General features: G+C 44.3%; 1 protein-coding gene across 1 annotated transcript in view; it reads right to left on the bottom strand.

Annotated features, from left to right (window-relative positions):
• The window catches only part of ITPR2 (inositol 1,4,5-trisphosphate receptor type 2), a 346,451-nt gene that overhangs the window by 159,042 nt on the left and 160,641 nt on the right, over positions 1–26,768 (bottom strand). The window contains exons 30-34 of the mRNA XM_026652241.2: positions 25,016–25,216; positions 20,879–21,130; positions 15,004–15,129; positions 5,939–6,067; positions 5,187–5,307 (exon numbers count right to left, since the gene is read on the bottom strand). Of these exons, the coding sequence (XP_026508026.1) occupies positions 5,187–5,307; positions 5,939–6,067; positions 15,004–15,129; positions 20,879–21,130; positions 25,016–25,216 (829 nt within the window). The remainder of the gene's footprint in view (positions 1–5,186; positions 5,308–5,938; positions 6,068–15,003; positions 15,130–20,878; positions 21,131–25,015; positions 25,217–26,768) is intronic.

Below are 26,768 nucleotides of genomic sequence, written 5' to 3' on the forward strand. Positions count from 1 at the left end.
TAGTAATAACTTTAATCTCACCAATACTTTTAATGTGACTTTTGCCATTTGAATTTAAATATAAACAGGAGGGAGCTCCGGCCTGGGGCACGGGATTGGGATGCAGGAGGGGGTGCAGGGTCTGGGAGGGAGATTGGTGCAGGAGGGGATTCTGACCTGGGGCAGGGGGTTGGGATGCAGGAGGGGGTGCAGGGTCTGGGAGGGAGTTTGGGTGCAGGAGGGGGTTCTGACCTGGGGTAGGCGGCTGGGATGCAGGAGAGGGTGCTAGGTGCTGGCTCTGGCTGGGAGGCGCTTACCACAGGTGGCTCCTGCCCGGTGGTGCAGCAGGGTTCAGGCAGGCTGCCTGCCTATCTGCCCTGGCCCCACGCTGCTCCCAGAAGTGGCTGGCTGCTGGGCACGTCTCTACGTGCTCCTGGCGGGGCGGGGGGGCGGGGGCGGGGAGCGCCGCATGCTGCCCCTACCCCCAGCACCATCATCACAGCTCCCATTGGCCAGTTCCTGGCCTATGGGAGCTGCGGGGGTGTTGCTTGCGGGCACGGGCAGCACACAGAGACCCGCTGCTCCCCTGCCCCCAAGGGGCGCACAGAGACCTGCCAGCAGCCAGCCGCTTCTGGGAGCGGCATGGGGCCAGAGCCCTGCTGTGCTGCCGGCCGGGAGCCACCTGTGGTAAGCGCCTCCCGGCCAGAGCTTGTACCTCACACCCCCTCAAAAAACGGCTGCCTGCAAGGGGGCAGCCAAAGAGCCACATGAAGCTCTGGAGCTGCAGGTTGCCGACCCCTGCCCTAAGCAGAAGGTAGTACAGAGATTCCCTGCCCCAGTAGGAGCTGCAGGAGGGATTGTGCTTAAGGAAGCCTCTAAGAAGGATACAGTGTGAGGCTCCTCAGTGGCAGCCCAGCTCCACCCCACAGTAGTAGTAGGAGCCATGGCCTCATCTCTTCCCCACCCCTTTGGGTGAAGCTAGCCTTGAGCATCCATTGTCCTTGAAGGTTTGCAAGGGCTTTAGATGCAGTCAGCACATGTGCGAGAAGCCAAAGTATGAGGGAGGTTCTTTGAGCCATCCTCCTCTCCCACATGTACCAATGCAAGGGTTAGCCCACATCTGGCCCTCTGTTTTATTGGATTTCCAGTTTAGAACAGCACAATCTAGCAGGTTATTTTAAATATCTCCATGCAATACAAGATATATGAGAAAACAGAATACAATAGATTACAGTACAATAGAGGAATGTAGGAACTCCACAAGATATGGAAAAAATCCACCAATTGGAAGAAAAGTCAAGGTCAATCTCACATCTGCTACTTGCAGCACATAAGCCTTCCCGGAAAAAAAACAAAAGAGCCACAGACAAGAGAACACTAAACCTTTTATGTACCCATGTAGATATGAAGTGGCACACTGACTTAAGTGGGCTGGATTTTGACTTTAGGTACAGATCTGAACAACTGGTAACACACTAATCCACGAGGGGACATTATGACACAAAAATCCTTCAGCCCCCTAGTTCCTTCCCTGTTTGCTCCTAGTTCCCAAAGGCACTAATTTTCTGATGGCCTATACCAGGAGTGCAGGAGGGGAGCAGAGAAGGGCTATTGCCATGAGTGAGCATTAGTCATATGAGTTAAGGGTTTGTAGGACTCGGTCCTTTATTTGAAGCTGTAAAATCAGTGGGATAAGGAACAAAGAACATCTTCAACTTTTTAACTTCTCCTGCCAGATGGATCCATAATTAAGCCAGTTTGCACAACAAATAAAAATTGTACGCTGCTAAATTGCTAGACTAATTCACACAAAATGTTAATGAGATGCTTTGGCAAAAGCATTAAATGAAACTACTGTAAAATAAATCTGAAATCTAAATTTAGAGTCAGTTGTTGCAATGTTACAGACGCAGCAAACGTCCAAGAGATCATCTCAGAGTGGTGGGGTTATTTACTATAACTTTTTTAAAAAATTAAAGCAACTATATCTATCAAGCTTCTAACATCATGATTCTGTCCCTCCCTCCCCTTCTTATTCATGTTGTCCACAAGTTGTCTAGCTGCTTTCAAAACTACTCAAAGTGTGTAGTGCCACAAAAATGCGGTTAGAATAACAGCACTGATTGGGCTTGCTTTGGCTGAGCAGATTTCAAAACAGAAAGAATTTGGAAAATGTCAATCAAAATGGCTCATTTTTAGAAAATATCTACATCAAATCGTCTTTTCCATGACAAAGTAAAAGATTTTAAAATACTGGTTTTGTGGAAATTGAATCCTAAAACTGAACCTTTGCCAATGTTAACTAAATATCTGTGACAGTTCTTCTTTAGGATTAAACTCCTACAGAAGAAAAATTAAAGTCTTCTCCTTTGACACAGACAACATGATATTTTAATTCCTTTTAAAAATTTCTAATGGTTATGGATTAATTGTTTAATAGATTTTTTTTTCTGGAGCATTTACTTGTTTGGGGCTAGATTGGGGCTACTTTTGTGGGTGAGCATTTATTCACACAAGTAGTCCCATTGGTTTCAAAGTGAGTAAGGGCTGAATACTCTAGCCCTTAATGAATTCTAGCTCAATACTACTAAATTATGTAGTTGACTTAAGGACCAAATTCTGATTTGGAGTATGTGTACAGGCAGAGCAGTAAGAATCCACTGTACACCTTTAGGCAGGCTACCTGGACCAGTGTTGTGAAAGGGTAAGTAAAGGCACCTGCTTATTCCTTTCCCTGAGCAGGAGAGTAAAGAGTGATCAGGGAAGTTCAGGGTTTGGTTTCAACTCACTGGCCAGAACAACTGAGCTAGCATGAGAGTCAGGTGAGCAATAACTTAACATCTCCCAGGAGCAAAGGAGGGAATGTTGGTTGATTGGTCCACAATTCCTTCCCTGGGATGTTTCCAATGATGACACAGCTATACACCACCTACTACTATGGGCTGTGCCTTACCACAGAATGGAGTCTACAATGATTATTAGGGCCCTGCCAAATTCATGGTCCATTTTGGTCAATTTCACTGTCATTGGATTTTTAAAATCGTAAATTTCACGATTTAAGCTATTTAAATCTGAAATTTCACCGTGTTGTAATTGTAGGGGTCCTGACCCAAAAAGGAGTTGTGGGAAGGTCTCAAGGTTATTGTAGGGAGTGGGGTTTGAAGTACAGCTACCCTTACTTCTGCGTTGCTCCTGGCAGTGGCGCTGCCTTCAGAGCTAGGCAGGTGGAGAGTGGCGGCTGCTGGCTGGGAGCCAAGCTCTGAAGGCAGAGTCGCTGCCTGCAGCAGTGCAGAAGTAAGGGTGGCATGGTATAGCAGGGGTTGGCAACCTACAGCACACGTGCCAAACACGGCACACAAGCCAATTTTGAGTGGCACGCTGCTGCCTGCCGCGGTCCAAACTCCCAGCCCCACTCAGCCCCCCCGCCCACCACTCTCCCCTGCGGGGGCAGGAGGCAGAAAGCTTGGTCCTGCAGCAGCCAAGCTTCCCATCTCCCGCGCATCCTCCCCCAGTGTGGTGCTTTCCTGCCCCTCCTCCTCTTCTTCTTCCCTGCGCCGATCAGCTGATGGCCCTTGCGAGGGGGAGGGAGAGGAGTGGCAGCGTGCTCGCTGCTCCGTAGAGGAGGCAGAGAAGAGGTGGGGACGGGACCTTGGGGACGGGGGTGGAACAGGGCATATCCCTTCCAGCCCCCTGCCATGAGCCACTCAGGGCAGGGGACTGGGAGCACCCCCACGAGCCGAGCACCCCAGCCCTCTGCCCTGAACCCCCCCCCACACCCAGCCTTCTGCCCTGCACCCCCACACACCCCCAGCCCCGACCCCTGAACCCCCCCACACCCAGCCTTCTGCCCTGCCCCCCCCACACACACCCAGCCTTCTGCCCTGAACCCCCCCACGTCCCCACTTCCCTCTGCCCTGAACCCCCTCCGCCCCCCCCAGGACTGGGGTCCCGGCTGCCGGCCCCTTGCCAGCCGGCGTCCCGGCCGTAGGCCCCACTCAGCCCGCTGCCGGCCTAGGTGAACAGAACCCCAGACTGGAAGGGGGCTGAGCAGGCTGGCGGCGTAAGATCAGCATTTTAATTTAATTTTAAATTAAGCTTCTTAAACATTTTGAAAACCTTGTTTACTTTACATACAACAATGGTTTAGTTATATAATATAGACTTATAGAGAGAGACCTTCTAAAAAACGTTAAAATGTATTACCGGCATGCAAAACCTTAAATTAAAGTGAATAAATGAAGACTCGGCACACCACTTCTAAAAGGTTGCCTACCCCTGTGGTATTGTATTGCCACGCTTTCTTCTGCGCTGCTGGTGGGGCGCTGCCTTCAGAGCTGGATGCCTGGCTAACAGCCACCACTCTCCGGCTGCCCAGCTCTGAAGGCAGCACAGAAGTAAGGGTGGCAGTACTGCTACCCCCCCTAAAATAACCTTGTGAGCCTTCTGCAACTCCCTTTTGGGTCAAGACCCCCAATTTGAGAAACGCTGATCTCCCCCATGAAATCTGCATGGTAGAGGATAAAAGCACACAAAAGACCAGATTTTGCCAGGTGGGGAGACGGTCCGTGATGCATTTTTCATGGCCGTGAATATGGTATTGCCTTAATGATTATGAATGCCTATGATCTGACACAGTTTAAGATCATTTCTGTATGAGAAGATTATGTCATAATGTAATAGCGTAGACGAATACCACCTGCTTGGAGTCCAATTCTACTTTCACTTACACCACTGAACACCACCATTCACCTGAACAACCCCGTTGAATGGGACAGATTCAAATGGGGTATAAGTGAGGGAAGAAATGAGACTTGAAAGTCAGAGCTTCTGAGACTTACATTGTGAAATTCATGGAGGATAGGTGCATCAATGACTATTAGCCAGGATGGGCAGGGATGGTGTCCTCAGCCTCTGTTTGCCAGAAGCTGGGAATGGGCAACAGGGGATGGATCACTTGATGATTAACTGTTCTGTTCATTCCCTCTGGAGCACCTCGCATTGGCCACTGTCGGAAGACAGGATACTGGGCTAGATGGACCTGTGGTCTGACCCAGTATGGCTGTTCTTATGAAATTATAACACAATTTTCTAGTATTATCAGTGCCTTGATTTCCAGGATGCTACAACCCAAAAAACAATGGATGGATCGCAACTCAGGCTTATTTAAAACACAGTAAATAATAATTAAATAAAAACTTGGCACATACCCACTTCGGCCAAAGTTTTGATACATGACTCCACTGAGGCTTTTTGTGCAGGGTTCGGCCAGGTACAGTTGTAAATTCTAAAAGCAGACTGAAGCAGTTGAATAAAAACTGGCTGATGTGTCTGAAAACAAAAAGGTAAACAGCTAATTTTAGGGTAATTATAAGGATGATTTTAAGTCTAAGTTATGCGCCACATAAATTACATGCATGACTTTTAGCCTCTATACTCAAATTAGAACTCAATTAAACCATCGTCACTCTTCAGTACAGGATGCAAAATAAACCAGTTTGGCATTCTTATAGAGTGTGTCAAACCATGCAGTCCTTACTCAATCAAAATTCCCATTGATATTAAACAAAATAGCATACTGCAGGAAAAAAATGGGGAGATTTCTTGAGTTCCAAACATGTGGGAAACTTTCCAACTTGGGCCACAAAGATTTCCTCTTTTAGAAACACAAACAAAAGTGCCCCGATCTTGCAAAGAGATAGTCACGCAAAGGCCCAATGAAGTCACAAAAGTCAGATGTGATACTCTGTGGAGAAAGAGTCCTTTGCTGGATCAGGGTCATCAGGAGTACGATTTGTCAAGGGCATATTTACAGGAGGCGTTACACTGTTAGTGCGAATCATGAGGAGTGAGAGAGGAAATAAAGGAGGAAAGAAAGTTGCAGCACTCCCCTCCAGCGAGTAGAAGATGACTCCAGTAATGATCTGAATTACATATTTGTTGCAGTCTCCCTTGTTCTTACCTGGAGGCTGGTGCTGTTATCTGAAAATGGAGAACTGAAGAAGCCACTCACAATGTTCATTACTGGTTCAGTGACATACTTCTCCAAAGAGGTGTCTGCATGTTTCCGGTCTGTAGTTGTGTTGCAAACCTACAATGAAAATGAAAATATTAGTTTTTGTTTACTTGTGATCTTTTAACATTTTAAAAGAGAAACACACACACACACACACACACACACACACACACACACAGTATTGATATTTAATCCTTTTTCAAAAATGTTAATTTTTATATTAAACATATAAAATCAAGATACCTACCTTGTGGTCAAGTTGTATTCTGTTTAATTATCTTTGTTCCTGGGAGCTCCACTCCCTCCTGATCCCTACCTTTCCTGAACTAGATCCTCCAGTTGAGTTGGCTACTCTTTCCCTCACCATGAAACAAAGGAGTTTGTTGGATAACACTGGTCATTACTGTAGGCCCACACATCACATGCCACCTTACGTATCTAGACAGACTCAGGAGGAAAAAGGATCATTCCTCCAGGTGAGTTGGAGGAGACTTTAGAGAGAGATGGAAAGATAAACCTACTATATTAGAAGAGTGAGAAAGATCTCATTTGGTGCTGAATTTGGAGCTGGTTTCAATTATTACAGCCAGATGGGAACAATGGAGCTCCTTCAAAGGAAGAGTTTTTAAAAACTTTAAAAACCCAAAACCAAACAAGCAAACAAAAAAGGACAAGTACGAAGCGAGCACAGCCATAACAAAAGCAAAATCCTATCTGTTCAGTCAGCAGAGGCCAGCAGCAGCCTCCGTAGGAACAAACTGCAAAAACAGTCAAAGACCCACCCACTCTGCCAGGTGAGCTACATGGTAGATTCATCATGTCACAGTGTTAAGTGTAAGACATGAGAGATGTGCAAAAGGGAAGGAAGAAGGAGAAGAGGGGAGAGGAGGACATTGGGAGAGGGTTGGAGCTGAACTGAAATACTTCTTAAGGCCAATTAATGGGCTGTAAAAGAATGTGGAATGATTCAACTTCTGTACAGTATCCTAGAAGACAACATTCTTGTACAACATTCATCATTTTATGCTGCATACATTTATTATGGTAAAAAAATTGAGGATATTTTTTTTGGTGGGGGAGGAGATTTGATAGCTAGGGAACTGAAGAACAGAGAGAGTAAGTGATTTGCTCAATCTCACAGAGAAAAACTCATTGGCAGGGCTAGAAAGAGCATAAAGACCTGTATCCCAGGTCAGGCCATCCATCCTTCTGATTATGCAGTACTGTAGTAGCACATGAACCTTGTAAGCCAGAAACTCTAGCAATATAGTCAGAAGTGTTTAAAGGAAGTTTATGGAGACTTCAAACAGCACCAGTCATTGCTGGAAGATGAACAAGTCACTCAGACTCATAGACTTTAAAGTCAGAAGGGACCATTATGATCATCTAGTCTGACCTCCTGCATGATGCAGGCCACAAAAGCTGACCCACCCACTCTTGGAATAATTTTCTCCCTTGACTCGGCTGTTGAAGTCCCCAAATCATAATTTAAAGACTTCAAGTCGCAGAGAATCCTCCAGCAAGCGACCCCTGCCCCATGCGGCGGAGGAAGGCGAAAAACCTCCAAGGCCTCTGCCAATCTACCCTGGAGGAAAATTCCTTCCCGACCCCAAATATGGCGATCAGCTGAACCCCGAGCATGCGAGCAAGATTCTCCAGCCAGACCCTCTGGAAAAAAGTTCTCTGTAGTAACTTTTAATATCCCATCATTGATCATTGTTGCTAATTACCAGCGATGGCACGTTATTGACCTATTGACTAAAATCACGTTATCCCATCAAACCATCCCCTCCATAAACTTATCAAGCTTAATCTTAAAGCCAGAGAGGTCTTTCGCCCCCACTATTTCCCTCGGAAGGCTGTTCCAGAACTTCACCCCTCTGATGGTTAGAAACCTTCGTCTAATTTCAAGCCTAAACTTCCCAACGGCCAGTTTATATCCATTTGTTCTCGTGTCCACATTAGTACGGAGCTGAAATAATTCCTCTCCTCCCTGGTATTTATCCCTCTGATATATTTAAAGAGAGCAATCATATCCCCCCTCAGCCTTCTTTTGGTTAAGGTAAACAAACCGAGCTCCTCGAGTCTCCTTTCATACGACAGGTTTTCCATTCCTCGGATCATCCTAGTGGCCCTTCTCTGTACCCGTTCCAGTTTGTATTCATCCCTTTTAAACATGGGAGACCAGAACTGCACACAGTACTCCAAATGAGGTTTCACCAGTGCCTTGTATAATGGAACCAACACCTCCTTATCCCTACTAGAAATACCTCGCCTAATGCATCCCAGGACCGCATTAGCTTTTTTCACGGCCACGTCACATTGCCGACTCATAGTCATCCTGCGATCAACCAGGACTCTGAGGTCCTTCTCCTCTTCTGTTACTTCCAACCGATGCGTCCCCAGCTTATAACTAAAATTCTTGTTAGTCATCCCTAAATGCATCACCTTACACTTTTCACTATTAAATTTCATCCTATTACTATTACTCCAGTTTACAAGGTCATCCAAATCTCCCTGCAGGATATCCCGATCCTTCTCCGAATTGGCAATACCTCCCAACTTCGTATCATCCGCAAACTTTATCAGCCCACTCCTACATTCGGTTCCGAGGTCAGTAATAAATAGATTAAATAAAATCGGACCCAAAACCGAACCTTGAGGAACTCCACTTGTAACCTCCCTCCAACCTGACAGTTCACCTTTCAGTACGACCCACTGAAGTCTCTCCTTTAACCAGTTCTTTATCCACCTCTGGATTTTCATATCCATCCCCATCTTTTCCAATTTAACCAATAACTTCTCATGCGGTACCGTATCAAACGCTTTACTGAAATCGAGGTATATTAGATCCACCGCATTTCCTTTATCTAAAAAATCTGTTACTTTCTCAAAGAAGATCAGGTTGGTTTGGCACGATCTACCTTTCGTAAAACCGTGTTGTAATTTGTCCCAATTGCCATTGACCTCAAGGTCCTTAACTACTTTCTCCTTCAAAATTTTTTCCAAGACCTTGCATATTACAGATGTTAAACTAACAGGCCTGTAGTTACCTGGGTCACTTTTTTTCCCCTTCTTGAAAATAGGAACCACACTAGCTATTCTCCAGTCCAACAGTACCACCCCCGAGTTTACAGATTCATTAAAAATTATCCCTAACGGGCTTGCAATTTCTCGCGCCAGTTCACCTTGTGCAGTAACAATGGTTCTTCAAGATGTGTCCCCCTATGGGTGCTCCACTGTAGATGTGCTTGCATCCTTTTGCTACTGATCAGAGAACTTTGGTAGCAGCATCCGTTCAGTCTGCACATGTGCGGTTTCTCCCTTGTGCTCTGCCACAACACAAGCGAACTCTCCTCAGTTCCTTCTCTATTGCAGAATCCATTATAAGAACTCCAAGGTACAGGGGACGAGGGTGGGTCATGGAGCACTCATAGGGGGACACATCTCGAAGAACCATCATTACTGCACAAGGTGAGTAACTTCTTCTTCAAGTAGCATCCCAATGGGTGGTCCACTCTAGGTGACTCCAGAGCAGTATCCCTCATGGAAGGCTGGCGCTTTGGAGTTGTCAGCCACCCTCTTAGCTAGGTTTTGAAAAGGTTTAAAAAAACCTTCTGCTAAGGACAATGGAGGGGGCATCACTGCCTCATCTGGTGAGGAAGATGAGATGTTGGTCTAAGGTGTAATTTCTTCCTCAATATCAGCCTCCTGTTCCTCCATCACCTCTTGAGGGCACTTCATAGGTTCCTAGTGGGCCATGCTAAAACTTCGGGAGGCACGATGTCTACATGCCTGCCATGGATCCCAATAAGGCCACTAGGATGGTGGCAACCATTGTTGTCCATACCAGGGAAGCTGAGAATCAGACTGACGGTATGGCTGAGGAGGTCCAGATTGGTAATGAGCACTATAAGGTGCATGGAGGGAGCGATGGGAATCCACCTCCTCCTGCTCACTGTCTGACTCCCCTCTGGAGAATAGGGGTGCACAGCATAATGCCGAAGGGGAATCTGGAGTCCGAGGCAGCCCCGGTACCGAATAAAGGAGACTCAGATATGTCAGATATTGTAAGGTCTCTTGAGTATCTGAAGTCTTGTGGTGCCTAGGTACCAGAACCAGTAGGGGTGCTCAGTGCTGGGATAACTATATCGATAGAGTTGGTGATGTAGTCTGGGTTAAATGGGTGTTTAGAGTACCGTTGATGGTACCAATGCTGTTGTCCACACCGATGGAGTCTTCCCCAAAGCAAGATCTCTGTCCTTGTCTCGGCCAACCGGTAATGTTTCATTGCCTATGCCCATTGGGTCCTTAGGCAGCCCAATGTGCTCCATCCATGTTTGGATGGCTTCGGTGCTGTCAGTGCTGATGATACCAAACGAGCTGCTGATCTTTTTCGGCTGGTTCAGGGCTTGCTCTGGGGATTCACAGCTCTCTTTTTAGAAGCCTTGCATGAGTGGCTCATAGTTGCCTTTGTATGCTCACTACCCTTAGATGTAGAGGGCTGTGATGAAGAGACTCTTGCTGCCTGGGTGAATCTTGATGCAGGTCTGAAGATGGTTGGAGAGTTGCTTCCATTAGGAGTTTAAGTCTCAGATCTCAGTCCTTTTGGGACCACGGTTTCAGCTGCTGGTAGAAACTACACTTCTAGGGAATGTGGTTTTCCCCAAGGCAAGAAACACAATGAGGGTGTCCATCCATCACTGGGATGGCCTCTTTGAATTTGAGACACCTCTTAAAGCCCGGTGAACCGGGCATACCCTGTTCTGAGGTGGTCCCCGGACAAGGGAGGGGGGGTGAATAAAAATTAAAATAAAAAAATAAATGTTAAGAAAAAGAAACCCAAAGGAAACTAAGGCCTGGTCTACACTGGGGTGGGTGGGTGTGTGTGTGGGGGGGGGCAGGGGGGGAAATCGATCTAAGTTACGCAACTTCAGCTAAGTGAATAACGTAGCTGAAGTCGACGTACTTAGATCTACTCACCACAGTGAGTCGACTGCCGACGCTCCCCCGTTGACTCCGCCTGCGCCTCTCGGCCTGATGGAGTACAGAAGAGCGCTCGTAGGTCGATTTATCGCGTCTAGACTAGATGCGATAAATCGACCCCCCGCTGGATCGATCGCTGCCCGACAATCTGGCAGGTAGTATAGACAAGCCCTAAGTAATAGCAACACAAGACATTAAAAGAGTGATTAGCAAGTATTTAGTGGGTTAATGATCCAATAAATGGACATCTAAAAGCACCGTCTCTAGCCAGGAGTGGTTGAGAAGGAACGGTGGAGGATTTGCTCACCCAATGCTGGTTAGCCTCGTGGCAGAGCACAATGAGAGGGACAATGCATGTGCGGGCCGAACGGACACTGCTATCAAAGTTCTCTGATCAGCAGCACAGGAATGCAAGAACAGCTACAGTGGAGCACCCATAGGAACACTACTTAAAAAAAACAATTTACTGTAATACAAATACATTTTGAGTAGAACACCATATGAATGGACAATACAAGGCACATTATAGGCATGAGTCAGTTAGGGGAGTCTTCAGAGAGCAAGGTAAGACCCAGAGGCATGAAGGACCCTGGAAAAGGCTTGCTTGATTGTAATGTATAAGAATAGCAAGGAATGGAGCTCGTGTAGTGTTTTTTCCCCAACAGCAAGAACAGGAATGGTTACGTAGACAGAAAAGCAACAGTAGCTATAGCATAAAACTGAGATAATAAACCCACTAGTGTCAGTAGAGGTGTGACATTTTTCCCACAGCTCTAGTGGAGGTAAACGAAGGTTCAGTTACTAATCAACACTTTTTGAAAAGATCACAGACCTAAATCCATCTGGATGTGCTCCTGCTTTTAACTAAGCTGCATGCCAATTTCTGCTGGAACCAGTAGCTCTAAGGCTCAACGTTCAGGATCCCAACAGGAATACAGGGAGCTGCACGGTGCTGGCACGGCGATTTTACCAACTGCCAAAACTAAATTGCAAAATGCTTTGAAGATTTCCCCCTCACTTGTCTAAAAAAGCACTGCTGGAAAGCCATTGAAGGGGTCCATCTTCTTCCATCACAGGTCCCATAACAGAATGGCAATCCTATGATCCACCCCTTATTATCTCCCACCCTTTATTGGATCTTGAATCCGATAACAAAACTGGTCAACATCTCAAGTGGAAAAAGAAAGAAATCCAGCCGGAGGATACCACTAGCCATCTTCCACCTTAGCGCTCTCTAATAACACAGACTCCTAGTTCCCAGACTCACCACTGACAGGCAGTTGTAGCAGCTAAAAGAAAAGCGTTTCCCTCCCTCCCTCCCTCCCCCCAATGGCAGCTCTTTTAGCTCAGGGGAACATAGAGGATCAAAGGATTCTTCTTTCTAACTATTTTGAGAGCTGCCATAATATCCTTTCATGAAGCCAAGAGCCTTCTAACAGTCCTGATGGCTACATAAAGCTGATGTATTTGCAACATGTGGACACTGCCTCAGCCCCGAAAAGCAGGTCTCAGCAAATACACTCAACAATCTAGAAAATCTGGTTACCCAGAGGGCTTGGCTGAAGCTTGGAACAGAAGACAGCATTTTTGACATGCTCTTTTAGCTGATGGGGAAAAAGAAAAGGAGCTACTAACCAGGAAATGAAAGGAACTAATTAGGCAGCTACCCAGAGGGCTTTGCAGGAGAGCAACACAAAAGTGCCCTTTTGCCATTCTTTTTTGGGGGGGGGGGGGGGGGGGGAGGGCACACACAAAAAAGAATATAGGGACGGTTGGTGGGCTAGGCAGCACATGCATTAACAACACACTCACTATTCCCCTCTGAAGATCTGGAGTTTAATTTCTCTTATTAGAGGACAAAGTGCAAATGAGCTTGATAGTGCCACGTGTCGTACCTCTATACCACTTGGCACAATTTAATGCGATGGGTGGTCTCTGCCCAGGAAAGTCTCTGGGTTGGAGTAGCAGAATGTTTAGAGAAGTGCCTCCCTATATACATCTGCTTCTATAAAAATGGTCCTATTACAGAGCTAAAGCAAAGAGAGGTTTGTGGATGCTGCTACTGGAGGATCAGAATTGCACCATGTCAGATAAGAGCAACCCCTCTGTGGGAAAGGGATTAAACAGAAGAAAATGCTGCTGGCTGTAAGTCAGAGAGGTTAAAGCCCAGAATCCCCTCCAACGAAGTTTCTGATCTTCATTCTCAACTGAGCCTGGATTGCCCAGAAGGGGCCTCACTGTAGGAACAGCTACAGAAACAAGACAGACAGCAGCTGTGTAGGGTTTGCAGAGGTCTCATTACTGATGGCCTTCTCCAAAAGAGAGAAGCACACAGACATGGTCACATTATCCTGTTCCCTGAAACACTTAGCAAAAAAATAAATAAATAAAAATCTATTTGTCTGCTTCACAGAGAGGTGAAGAGACTCGAGCACCTATTGTACTGCACAAATATCTGAACTTATTCTTCTCTAGGCTATAAATCGTGCTAACTACAGGAGTGTGCTATTTTCTGCTGATAGGTTTCAAAGAAACTATTTCATGAGGCACTATTACTTTGGTGTGAAAGCCCACTGCAGAATTCAATTGCGGTTCTTTCACCTCTTTTTTTTAATTTAAACTAAAGAAAACACAAGGAGTGAGAATTTAGTGCCATAAAATGTAAGGGACAAAGCCAGGCACCCAGTTTAGAGGTGTGCTGTAAAAGCAGAACAGCTCTCACCTCCAAACAGTTGTTCTGCATCAGGGATTGAATCCAGGGCCTTCAGCATTAAAAGCATGGACCTCTACCACTTAAACTAAAGGAGTAACTCCATTAGCATTAGTTGTAGGCTCTTATACTTATGCGGCTCAATCTCTAGAAAGGGGGCACGTAACACACACTAAACCACTGGGTTACACAAGCTTCCCCATGTCTCTGCTAGTGCATTGTAATCTTCCTAAACTTGCAAAAACACCTGTTATTCTACCTCCTAGGCCTCTTGTAAGCAGAGACCATCAGTTATGACCATTCTTAATGTACTTAAATGGCAACTACGATGACACCAAGGCTATGTCTACACTAGCGCTTTTGTCAGTAAAATTTTGTCAGTCAGGGGTGTGAAAAAAACCACCCCGACTGACGTACATTTCACCGACAAAAGTGCCAGTGTGGACAGCGTTGTGTCAGCGGTACACACTTTCCTGCCACCATAGATTCACCCCCAATGAGCGGCGGTGGCTTAATTATGCCAACAGAAGAGCTCTCTCCCGCCGGCACAGAGTGGCTACACAGGAGACCTTACAGCGGCACAGCTGTAGTGCTACAGCAGTGCTGCTGTGAGGTCCGTAGTATAGACATAGCCCAGGAAACGCCTTTAGGCTCCAAACCTAGGCTTTCACATAATGCTTAGAGTACGAACTGACAGTGTCACATAGCCTGATGCCATAGACTCTTTTAGGCAGTAAGAGCTAGGAGCTTGAAAAGGTGTGGAACTATACTTGACACTTTTCTCAAGAAGCCGCACATGAAAAAGGCCAGACAGGGATGGCAATAGGATAAATCAGCTAGCTGAGGTGACCAACCAAGGATATAGTCTCTTGCCCTGTGAGCCCTACCATCCTAAGAGAGCACAGGAGCACCAAGGACAATTGCATTTTTAATGACCCGTATAACGATGTGTAATAAAGGCTCCTAGACCCACAGTAATTATGAAATTGATCTTGCTGATATACACGGAGTCTCTCACACCCACAATCCAGCCAAATCCAGTTTATACCTTTATCTTAAAAAAATGAAAAAGATCTCCAGGGTTCTGATGTGCCTTGTTAAAAGGATGGCAGTGCTTGAGATAAAACAGGTTAAATAATTATAAGAAAACTGTAATCGAAATTATGCACCATTAAAGAAGATTTCCTTCATTTCACTGTCTCATCCATTTGAAAATATGGTTAATAGAACATATGAAGTTCAAGCAGAAAAGTTATTGCCCATTCAGCTATCTTAAATGTGCAAACTGTAATATGCAACGCATCATAAAACTTACCCTTGCCATATCAACAAGGAAGTTCTCAAATAATTTCCAAATGTGGTTACTAGCATAGATTTCCTTCATTTCCACCTCAGTGTCCACATAACAGTGATTAACAAAGTTCACATATGCAATCTTCACCTGTAAGAGCAGCAAATATAAAAAACCTCATGAAAATGTGACAATGAAAGCCATCAGCGTGTAAAATGTTTGAATGCAACTGTAATTTGACTTCCTTTTGCATATGCATTATGACACACTTGCCCGATATCACGTATGAAGTCTGTAGCAGAGCTAGGAATACAACTCAGAATTTCCTGCATCCTAATCTAGTGCTTTAAAATGAAGGGCAGAGTTGTTCCCTGGAGAGTTCTGTGATGGGGCAGCTGCCCCTCACTGGCAGAAAAGGGGTTAAAGGTGACCAGACAGCAAGTGTGAAAAATCAGGCCGGGGGTGGGGGGGGTGAGGGGGGGAAATAGGCACCTATACACAAGATAAAACCCCAAATATCGGGACTGTCCCTATAAAATCGGGACATCTAGTCACCCTACCTGTCATCCAGTCCCAGCATCTGGCAGTCAGAGGCTTCGGAACACCCAGAGCATGGGATTACATCCCTGATCATCTTGGCTAATAGCCATTGATGGACCTGTCCTCCATAAACTTATCTAATTCCTTTTTGAACCAGTTTTACTTTTGGCCTCCACAACATCCCCTGGCAACGAGTTCCACAGGTTGACTGTGTTGTGTGAAGAAGTACTTCCTTTTGTTTGTTTTAAACCTGCTATTCATTTCATTGAGTGACCCCTGGTTATTGTGTTACGTGAAGGGGTAAATAATACTTCCATATTCACTTTCTCCACACCATCGTGATGTTATAGACCTGTACCATATCCCCCCTTAGTTGTCTCTTTTCCAAGCTGAATAGTCCCAGTCTTTTTAATCTCTCCTCACATGGAAGCTGTTCTATTAATCATTTTTGTTGCTCATCTCTGTACCTTTTCCATTTCTAATGTATCTTTTTTTAAATGGGGCAACCAGGACTGCATACAGTATTCAAGGTGTGGGCTCACCATGGATTTATATAGTGGCATTATGATATTTACTGTCTTATCATCTATCCTTTCCTAATGGTTCCTAACATTGTTAGCTTTTTTGATTGCTGCTGTACATTGAGTGGATGTTTTCAGAGCACGATCCATGATGACTTCAAGATCTCTTTCTTGAGTGGCAACAGCTAATTTAGACCCCATTGTTTTGTATGTATAGTTGGGATTATGTTTTCCAGCGTGCATTACTTTGCATTTATCGGCATTGAATTTCATCTACCTCATAGAGCCCAATGTTGGGGGAAGCAATGGAGTGGCCAGACCACAGGGCGTTTCAGCAATTCTGGGCTATGAGAAGCCCATAAGCAACTAGGTAACACTGCTCTAAGTTAGGGCTGCTACCCGCTCTAGTTTATACTGGTGTCTTGGCTGGTCCCTTAAGCAGCCCAGAATCTAGGATGCACAAAAATAACTTAAAGTCCTGCTGCACGCTCTATGCTATATCGTTTAGGGGAGGCAGTACTGAATATGGTCCCAGGTTCTATACCCAGCTTTGCTAGAAGTGTCCTTGTGCAACCTCGCAGTTACCTCAGCTGTAAAACGGAGGAAGGATACCTGCCTGCCCCCCGAAGAGGGAGTGTAAGGTACATATAATTATTAATACCAGTCAGGAGAAGAAATAAGACTAACTCAGTCTCCTCCTGGTCCATAGTACATCTCACCTAGGCCCAAGCAGAGGGTGGCAGCTGTAGCTGTTACTGCTGCATAATCCTGCCAACTGGAACTCTAGCTCTGTGTCTGGAACATGCTCATGCACCTGGCATGTTAGGGAGATTTGCAGAGCTGGAGCATTCTCAATGCAGATGAAATGTTAGAGGTTTGCCACTAAAATCTCTACTGAGCATTAGCAATTTTCAGAGGCTTCTGACTGCCAAATCTGGGTGTATTTTCATGGGGACAACAAAAGGCGTATTTCTGATGACAGGATCATTGCTTGTTAAATTCAAACTCCTGATCCAAATCCTGGCGGCACCAGAGCACTTCAAAGAAACGGTTGGAAAAATTTAACATCGGCAAAACCATCTATTTTCCCTTGGGCGTTTCAGCCACTTTTGTGGAAACTACCAAAATAATTGCAGCTTGAGGTAGAGCACAAAGATGGAAAATGTCAATTCTTATGGCAAATTTGGCAAAGATACAAGGAACTGAAAATGGGAATTATTAATGGCAAAAGTGTTGGGCAGCCTTAATAGGTGTCTCTACCAGATCATCCTGTAACACTAAATGGGGATTCAAAATTTAGGCAGATTAATGCTCTAGGGTCTCTTGTATTTAGAGAGTCTTTGGAATGTGCAGAGAAGGAAACTTTGTAAGGCCATTTCACAGAAAGTTCAGTCTGCTATTTGCATACAGCCATGCCACCTTCCCTGCTTTCTCTTTTCAACTCCTCTAATGCTCACAATCTGCATGCAACATAGTAACAGGACTACAGCGTTTGGAATTTAACAAAGTGGTTCACTGCTCACAATAACACAGGATATATGCTCGTCTTTCTGTACAACTCACTCAATATATTAAGTTATGATATAATGCCATTTATTTGCAAGGCATTTTGCAGAGAGATTACGACAATCTCCCAAAAGCCTACAGTCTAAGCCAGGACAAATAGGACAAGGTAACAGACACCAGTTTAGACAAGGGAGGATGTTGGGATTATTAATAAAGAGAAGATAGGAGGGACTGCTGATGTCTCAAGGGGGAGAGCTGAAGAAGAAAGGGTGATTGCCAGAGGAACAGATGAAGAGCAATAAGGTGAGAAGACTGGGAAGAGTAACAGAAACAAGAAAGGAAGTAGGTGGAAAGGACAGCAGAAATGTCTTTGGAGGCAAAATTACATACAATCTTGCAGGTGAGGAACAGAAGCACAAACGAGATGCAGAAAGACAGGAAGCCAATGCAGAATTTGAAGAAGAGTAAAGGGCAAATGATGTCAGCAGTAGCATTTTGGACTGACTGAAATGTGCCAGTTGATGTGCCGAATAGCCAAACAGGAGGTTACAGTGATAAAGAAAAGAGGACCTGAGAATGATGGGGGGGACAAAGAGAAAAGGGGTAGATTAGGTGATGTTAAAAAGGAAGAACTTACAGGATCTCAAAAGAGACTGGACTGGGAGCAGGAACAAGAGGATTCAGAGGAGAGTAAAGATTAGACAAAGGCTGCAGGCCTAAGAGACAGAACGAATAGTAGAATTGCAAAGAGAGGGAGAAGAAATGTGTTAGGAGGAAAGATAAGCCCAGTTTGGAGAGAAGGAATCTGAGATGGCAACTGGAAATCCGGCAGATGTGAAAGTTATCTTCAGGCATTTGAAGGCCTGGCGGGTCTCTGGGCCCAGTGAAAACTTGCAGGTTTACAGAGGATGCCAGTTACAGGGGCGATGACCTTTGAAAAGTTTGGAATAAACCTCCTGTAAAAGTTGGCAAACCCCATGAACCTTTGGATGTTTTGGATGCTCCAGGATTTGGCCCAATCCTGAACTACAGATACTTCCTGAGGGTTCATCCACTGACAGGCTGAACCCCAAAAATTCAACACGAGTGCTGTAACTTGCTCCTGCAAGGAACAATTTCCCATCTGCAGCTGTTGTACTTTGTCCCTCAATTTCTGGTTTTCTGCTTGGAGGGCAACAATCTACTCCTGTGGACTCTCAGGGCCCTGGAGCGATGGCAAGGCGAGAACCCCTGCGATGTCCATACTCAGTCCAGGGATTCAATGATAAGTCTCGGAGGAGACTGAGGTTGGTCTGAGCAAGCTGTCAGGGCCCCTAACATGGGTGATCTGACCTAGTGGTCTGAGCCAGGAGTAATGTCCAGGTTGGGATAATGCCAAGGATCAAAGCCAGAGTGAGGAAGCAGGAACAAGGCTTGGGACTTGGTCTCAGAGGTCTGGGAAGCAACAGGCTTAGTGTCTAGTTGCTCAGACAAGGGATGGGACAGGAAGAGGAAGCTTTATACCCAGCGGGGTCCAATCAACATTCTGCTGTTAGTCATCTGACCCTACTGAGTCAGCTTCCGGTGGTGGGGTATTAGCAGCAGTTCCCTCCTCAGCCTGTGCAGTGTGGTGGTGCAGCTCCCGCTCAGCAGCCCCGTGGGCTTGAGTTTGAGATCTACAGTGCCTGACAGAAAGGCTACTCGAAATGTAAGACTGGACAGACAGGGCTAAGTTGGGGTACATCAACAGGGTGGTTGCCAAGAGGGAAGAGTAGGGGATGGAGTAAAGAACCATGAGGGACCATCAGAAGAGAAAGAGGGAAGGATAAGGAGCCATTAAAGGAAATGAAGAAGAGACCATCAGCAAAGAGAGAAGAGGGAGAAGCAGAGGCATGGAAGCCAAGTCCAGACAAAAAATGACAGCGTGACCATGTTGAAGGTAACAGCCACGTTAAGGAGAATAAGGATAGAGAAATGGCCCTTTCATATATGCAGGAGGTGAATGAACATATATGTATTATATACAAAAAAACCTAGATTAAAAGAATGTTAATGCAGTAAATAAGGCCTAGAGCCACATACTAAATAATGAGGACAAAACAAAATATGGAAGAGCTGCTCATTAAATGAGCACTGTCCATCCTGTTCCCTGAATGAGACAGGGGTCTTGTGGAAAAAATAGTATGTGATCATGTGAAAACTGTGTCATAATCCGTAACACACAAGAGGGCCAAATTAAAGTTGCACAGGCAGCCTTAGTTCTGGCATTTTCTAGCTTTTGAATGCTTGGCTTTGTAATCTTAATGTTCTTTTAACATACACCTCTACCTCGATATAACGCTGTCCTCGGGGGCCAAAAAATCTTACCGCGTTATAGGTGAAACCGCGTTATATTGAACTTGCTTTGGTCCACCGGAGTGCGCAGCCCTGTCCCCCCTCCTCCCCCCGGAGCACTGCTTTACCATGTTATATCCGAATTCGTGTTATATCGGGTCACGTTATATCGAGGTAGCGGTGTACTTTGGATGTAACATACATATAATATTTTTTTAAATCATTTTCGACAGTCCAAAGTAGGGATAATAGACAATAAATTTAATGCAGTAAACAGAAAAGCTTTTTTTCCCCCCCTAAACTAATGGCAGCAATTTAAATAAATCTACATATTTTCAACCAAGAAAATATCTTATTGTGATAGGGATGACCACAAAGTATGATGTGCTTCTTTATTGTCAAATTACCTGATCCTGTAAAAAGATCAGAGATCCCCAGTCCCCAACTGATAACTCATGGGCCAATTGCTGTGCAAAGTCCCGCTGACTTTATCAACCAAAGTGTAGAGTCTGAGCCAGCTCCTGCTGAATTATGAAACACGGGTGCTGGAACTAGGGGTGCTGCCGCACCCCCTGGCTTGAAGTGGTTTCTATTGTATACATGGTTTACAGTTTAGTTCACAGTAGTGTTGAACTATGCTTGGTAGTGTTTACAGGACTGAGCCTGTAGTTGCTATGAATAAGGGCACTTGACACCCTGGATGAAATCCTGGCCCCACCAAGGCAAAACTCCCATTGACTTCAACAGGGACAGGACTTCACCTCATACCTCCCAACTCATGCAGTGGGGATATTTTAGCATGGCAAACTCAACCATCATCGTATTGTTTCATGTAACAGTTTACTTCTGGAAAATGTTCTGATTTACTCTCTCATTTGTGCAGCTTAACAAACAGCATAGGTGACCAGGTGAGACTGCTTTCTGGACACATATTCAACCTATTTGTTTTTTAGAAGCTCTGCAAATGTTTTTCTATTTATAATAATTCTTCAGTTGCTGCATTGTCTCGTCAGGCTTACCTCTGGTATGCAATCATCATGGTTTACCACTCTCACTATGTCATCCAGTGGCAGGAGCGAATTGCACTTGATCTCCGTATATACATTCTTTCCTTCGGTACATGCTGCTAGCAGTTCCACAAGCGTGACGTGGTAGGCTAAGGGTCCACTCTCATCTGCTCGGTCTCGCTCTGAGCACATCATTTGTAGGAGGACTGGAAATGATGCTCTATCATTGTAAAATATCAACACATCTTCACCTCCATTGATCAGCTGAAATGATAGTATGAAAGTCTGCCCAACTGCTCAAGTACCCCACATTGTGTTCACTTTCAAATGATTCGTTTTGTCTCGCAATGTGCAAAATTTCTATCTGATTATATACAGAGCACTAGGAAAAATAGAATTTGGCTAACTGAGCGTACATTATCTCAGTTGCATACATCTGGAATAACTCCACTGAAGTCAGTTCCTTCAGAGTGAAATTCAACAGAGTTACTCCAGATTCTATGTCTACATTTATCTAAGTATGTATACCGCTCCCATCAGAGCACCTAAGCGTCACTTAAACGTTAATGTAACCTCAACACTGATGTGAGGTTGGGAAGTATTATCATCCCCATTTCATAGATGGGGAACTGAGGCACAGATTAAATGGCATGCCAAAGCTCACACAGCAAGTCGGTGGCAAATACAAGAACTGAATCCGGGTCTTCTGTGTCTCAGGCCAGTGCCTTAAACACATAATTATCCTTCTCTTCTCTATGTACTAGAGACCATCTGTATCCTAGTATTGTTAATGTAAGGCCAGTGATTCCTTTTAAAAGGAAAAAAAAGGCTGCAGCTATAGATATCTGAGATGTGAGTAATAGGAGTAACTCATTCATCCTGGAAGGCTCAGACATGCCAGGTAGACACATCCCAGAGTCAGGGTACATATGGTGCAGCAAAATCCTGGTGGATCTCAGGGAAAAGTTTTGTTCCAAGTAGACAGAGTTCTTCTCTGAGCTCTCCCAGTGCACTCAATATATCTGCTGTACATCCCTTGGGGGCTTGCAGCTTACTCCCTCTACTGTGCCAGTGCTACTTAGCCAGCTGGCATAGAGTGCATACATGGCCATAGCCCTGCATTTTCCCCATCCCCTCTGGGGCATAATACACCCTTTGGGGAGATGCGGGGGGGGGGGCCAGGCAGGTCTTATGCATCCCCAAGTGCAAGGGTGGCAACTGTACCTGGTAGAGCTGCCTGAAATTTTTCATTTGACATTTTTTGCACATGGCAGGGATGAAAAATAGGCTCTTTGGAAAGAGAAAACTTAAAAAAAAAAAAATAACTTTTGAAATTTTCAAGTTTTGATGAAAAACTGGAAAATTTAATGAAATTTTGAAGTTCAGAATTTTCTGAATTTTATTTTTTCTCCTTTAACCATTGAATGCAACAGAATTAGTGTCATCTAGGGTTTTTTCCCCACTCATTTTTTTTCTCCCCACCCCCTTTTGCCACATCTTAAGTTTTCCAAAACTGATAAAGTTGGGGGGAAAGTAATAACCCAAACATCATTTATTTTATTGTTCTAAGTGACAAAAATGAAAAAGAAGGGAGAAATGGGGGGAATAAAAATTCAAAAATGTGAAATTTTGACCTTTTTAAAAAAAATTCACAAAATAATTAAGAAATTGTTCCATATCAAATCCTGCAAGAGGGAAGCAACTTTGAAATTTTTCACGGGAATATTTTTCCATATGTCAACCAAGTCTAGTATCTGTCCCTTACATAAGCCATTTACAGATTCCTTGCATGCTGCCCCATTTAAGAGCTAGACAAAACCTGGCCCAGAGTCACTTGCTAAAATGTGCCTTGAATGCCGTATATCCCCTACACTGTGTACAGAATGATCAGTTGCTGAAAAATGAGATTAATTTATTAAATGCATGAAGCAAGATGTTGGATAAGGCAATGGAATACAGAGCTACTTGTGTCATGACCGTGAGGGAACTTTCAATGTGAAGACATGAACAACACACAGAAAACAGAGGGTGCTGCATGAGCAAGTATAGTGCAAGTGGAACAAAATGATCATCATAAAAGTAATGGAAGCAGAAAAGTACCTTATTTTCCAAGTTACCCACCCAACTATTTCCCCTCCAGTTTAAAGGTGATCTGGAAAGGGAACCAAACATCGATCCAAGCATAAAATTATACATTTGAATGTCCTCGCTAAAGAAACTCTAAGAAGCCTCCAGCATAAGGTCAGAAAAATTCCCACTCACAGTTGTGACTGAGAAAATGCTGCAGCATTTTGTCCCATATGAGTAAGTCACAACTAAGCAGTCTAGGTAAATATCAACAAGGATGATCAGTTCTGGATTAACTGTTGACATTCTGTAATGTACATCATTCTGGAACAAAGACATACTAGAAAGTTCTCTTGTTCCATTGATTGGGTCAAAGGGCCCCAAATAAGTCCTGTTTTCTTTTTTTGTAATAATGTTTGTGCTGATATGGCAACTTTTCATCCAAGAACCTCAACGCACTTCCCTAACAGTAGCCTCTCAGGAGTCTTTGAGCTAGGTAAGTATCATTACATCCAGTTTACAGATGGGGCGACTGAAGCATAGGAAGATAAGGCATTTGCCTAAAATCACAATGGTCATCTTTTTACCCCTCTCCTCAAAATGGTTCCTTTCTTGCTAATTCCTGAAGGAATTGTGATCCAAATGTCAGAGCTAAGTTCTTTTCATCATGCAATCATTCTGAAGAGGAAATATGGCAATATCTCTCATCACTAACAAAATATATTTAAATTGAAAAAAAAGAAAGAAAAACTGTGTATGATGAGAAGCTCAAAACCTATATGATACTGAGTGTAGGAGGGAAGGAACTCTAAAAGCGCTAATGCATAAGAATTGTTTGAATTACATAAATCAAAGGCTTGCAATTGATATTACATGTTAAAACTCTTCAGTCAAATTGAAAAAGTTGAAATAGAGTTCATTAAAGGTTATCCATGTAGGATGAAGTTTTATTTTCTTAATTAGAAGTTTTTCTTCTTTATTGCTGTAAAGAGAATTTTCTGTACATCTCAACTCTACTTAGATCATGACTACAGCTCATCTCTGTTTTCTTCCTTAAGTTTCTTTTCCCAAGAGGAAAAAAAATTGCAAAGGAATGAAAATAATACTTGGGCCCTAATCTTACCAACTCTTAAACTCATATTTAATTTTACTCACATGAGTGGTCTCATTGAAGTTAATGAAGTTCACATAATTACAGTTAGATTCATGAATAAGTGTGTGAAGCGCTGGGTGGATGGAGCCGGGCAAGCCCCCACACCCTAACCCCGCTCCCTGGCAGGAGAGCCGGGCAGGCGAAGCGGGACAAGTCCCCGCGCCCTGACCCCACTCCCCAGCTGGAGCGTGGAGGGGCAGGGGGGACTGCAGGCGGAAGGGGTAGGGAGGGCCCCCACTTGCTCTGGCCCATGATCCCACAAAACCCTAGTCCGCCCCTATGTGTATCAAATCGTGCTCCCATGAGAACTCAAATTGGTGTTTTCCTACTGTCTTCAATGGCATAAAGATTTGGCCCTAAGAGAGCTGGTCTACACAGTGAAATTTACCAGGCCAAATTCTGAACTCCATTACTCTGGGTAAATCCACAGTAACTCCACTGACTTCAGCAGAGTTGCTCCAGAATTACACCAATGGAACTGAGATCAGAATCTGGCCTTCGGGATTGTAATGCGGTTCCACAAAATGATTATAACAAAGTCTGGATGAATCTATGTAAGCAGGAGCACGTTTTGTTAGAATATAGTGCCACAAAATGGTAAATTTTGCTGGGTAGATGGGATATACAGCACAGGAGAATGAAGATCTGAGTATGGAGTTCAAATATTTCTCTGTTGCAAGTCCCAGAACTAGAGCTCTATATACCATCACTGTAGCTCTTGCATTTTACGGCTAGTACTTATACAGATGGCCTTTCTAAATTAGATTTAACTCAAAAATATGTATGCTAAAATATTCATTATTCGTGGTAACATTTAAAATTCTAAACATATAATGCCAGCATGTTTCACTGGCATTAACAGCAGAGGAAAGCAACCTCAGAATATTAGTATGTGTGTTAAACAGATATAATATGAACAGTAAACATACCTCTGTCATTACCATATCCTGGCATTTCTTCACATATTTGCCATCTGCTTTTACAATTGTCTGCAGAAAACGCAGGTACTCCACGTGTCGGCCATGTGTCTCTATACAGTGTACGAAGTGCTGCACTACTCTCTCGCTAATTTCATTGCACAGATGGTAATTGTTCATAAAGGCATGCCGCATGGTTTCAGCTTCAAGCAGCTAAACAGATTTAAATCAAACAGCCTCATCAGAATGGCAGAGCTAGTTTATATGATGGACTGAGAATGGATACTGGATGAGGGGATCAGAAGTCTCCAGGTCAGAGTAAAGGCACACTGAAAGGGCCTCATGGCAGAATCCCCAACATGTGCCTGTTCAATGGGTAAACAGAAGCTTTAGGGACTGATTCTTATTTACACTGGCGTTCCTTTAGGCTACTTTTCCAAAGTGCAAAAAGGCCTAAAATTGTCAAACTAAATTCATACCCACTTTAAGGATCTATACGCTGCTAGAGCACTGTAAAGGGACTTTAGGGTAACTGAGAATCAAGCTCTTGGTTCTCCAGGACTCTCACCCCAGCACCCTTTACCAGCACTAAATTCACACAGAAATAAAAAATAAATAATGGGCCATATTCATTCTAGAGGGATGTGCTTAGGCCATTATGGCCTGTCCAGATTCTGTACTTCTCATATGATTATATTATTTCTAACAAAAGTGGGGTTTGGCTCAGCAGACCTCTCAGCCAGCAAGTTGAAAAGATCCTGGCTCTGCATGACAATGCACGGCTCGCTAATAACAAATGAAACAGATCAAAAAATTTGGGAGATAGATGGGAAGAGGAGACGGACTAAAAGGGCAGGGAAGTGAATTAATACCACACTTTTCACATCTTAGCCTGTCCAAACAAGAGGTCAAGTTTTAGGTTAGTTGAAGGAGGACACACGAGTAATATTTATTAGTTAATAAATAAATAAATAAAATTAATAATAAATAATAATAATAATAATTTGTATTACCATAATGCCCAGGGGCCCCAATCATAGACCAGGGCACATTGTGCTAGGCACTGTACAAACACACACACACACAAAAAAAAAATAAGACAGTCCCTGCCCCAAGAAGCTTATCATTGAAGTATAAAACAAGAGATTGATACAGATAGACAGGGGAGTACAAGGAAACAATGAGACAATACCAGTCACCATGATAGGTTGTGGTCTCAGCATACTAGCCGTCTAACCCATGTCATCTTTTGTAGGCATCTTGGCAAAGGAGAGATTTGAGGAGGGGTTGGCAGGTGGAGAATGAAGTAGCTTTGTGGATGTTTACGGGAAGTGCCTCCCATGGGAGAAAGCACAAAGGTGCTTGTTTGAAAATTTAACAAGCTGGGCAGTGGAGGCTGACAGACATCCTGGGCTGATCGGAGGTTAGCATCGACTGCGCGATAGCGAATGGGAAACAATAGGTAGGGTGGGAATTGATTATGAAGGGACTTGAAAGTGAAGACAAAGTAGTTTATGTATGATACCAAAGAGAAGGGAGATACAAGGGAGGGATATAAAAACAGGGGTGATATGGTCAAAGTGACGGGCTAGGAAAATGACATTGGCAGCAGCAGCACTCTGAATGTAGGAGTAAAATACTGTGGGCTTGATTTGATCTCATTCACACTGCTTTACATCACAGTAGCTCCACTGATTTCACTGGAGTTACTCCTAATTTACAGAGGTGCAAGTGAGATCAGAATCAAGCCACGTGTGATATTCTG

This window comes from Terrapene carolina, unplaced genomic scaffold (genome assembly GCF_002925995.2).
Source record: "Terrapene carolina triunguis isolate 2854851 unplaced genomic scaffold, T_m_triunguis-2.0 Scaffold112, whole genome shotgun sequence".
Classification (NCBI taxonomy): Eukaryota; Metazoa; Chordata; order Testudines; family Emydidae; genus Terrapene; species Terrapene triunguis.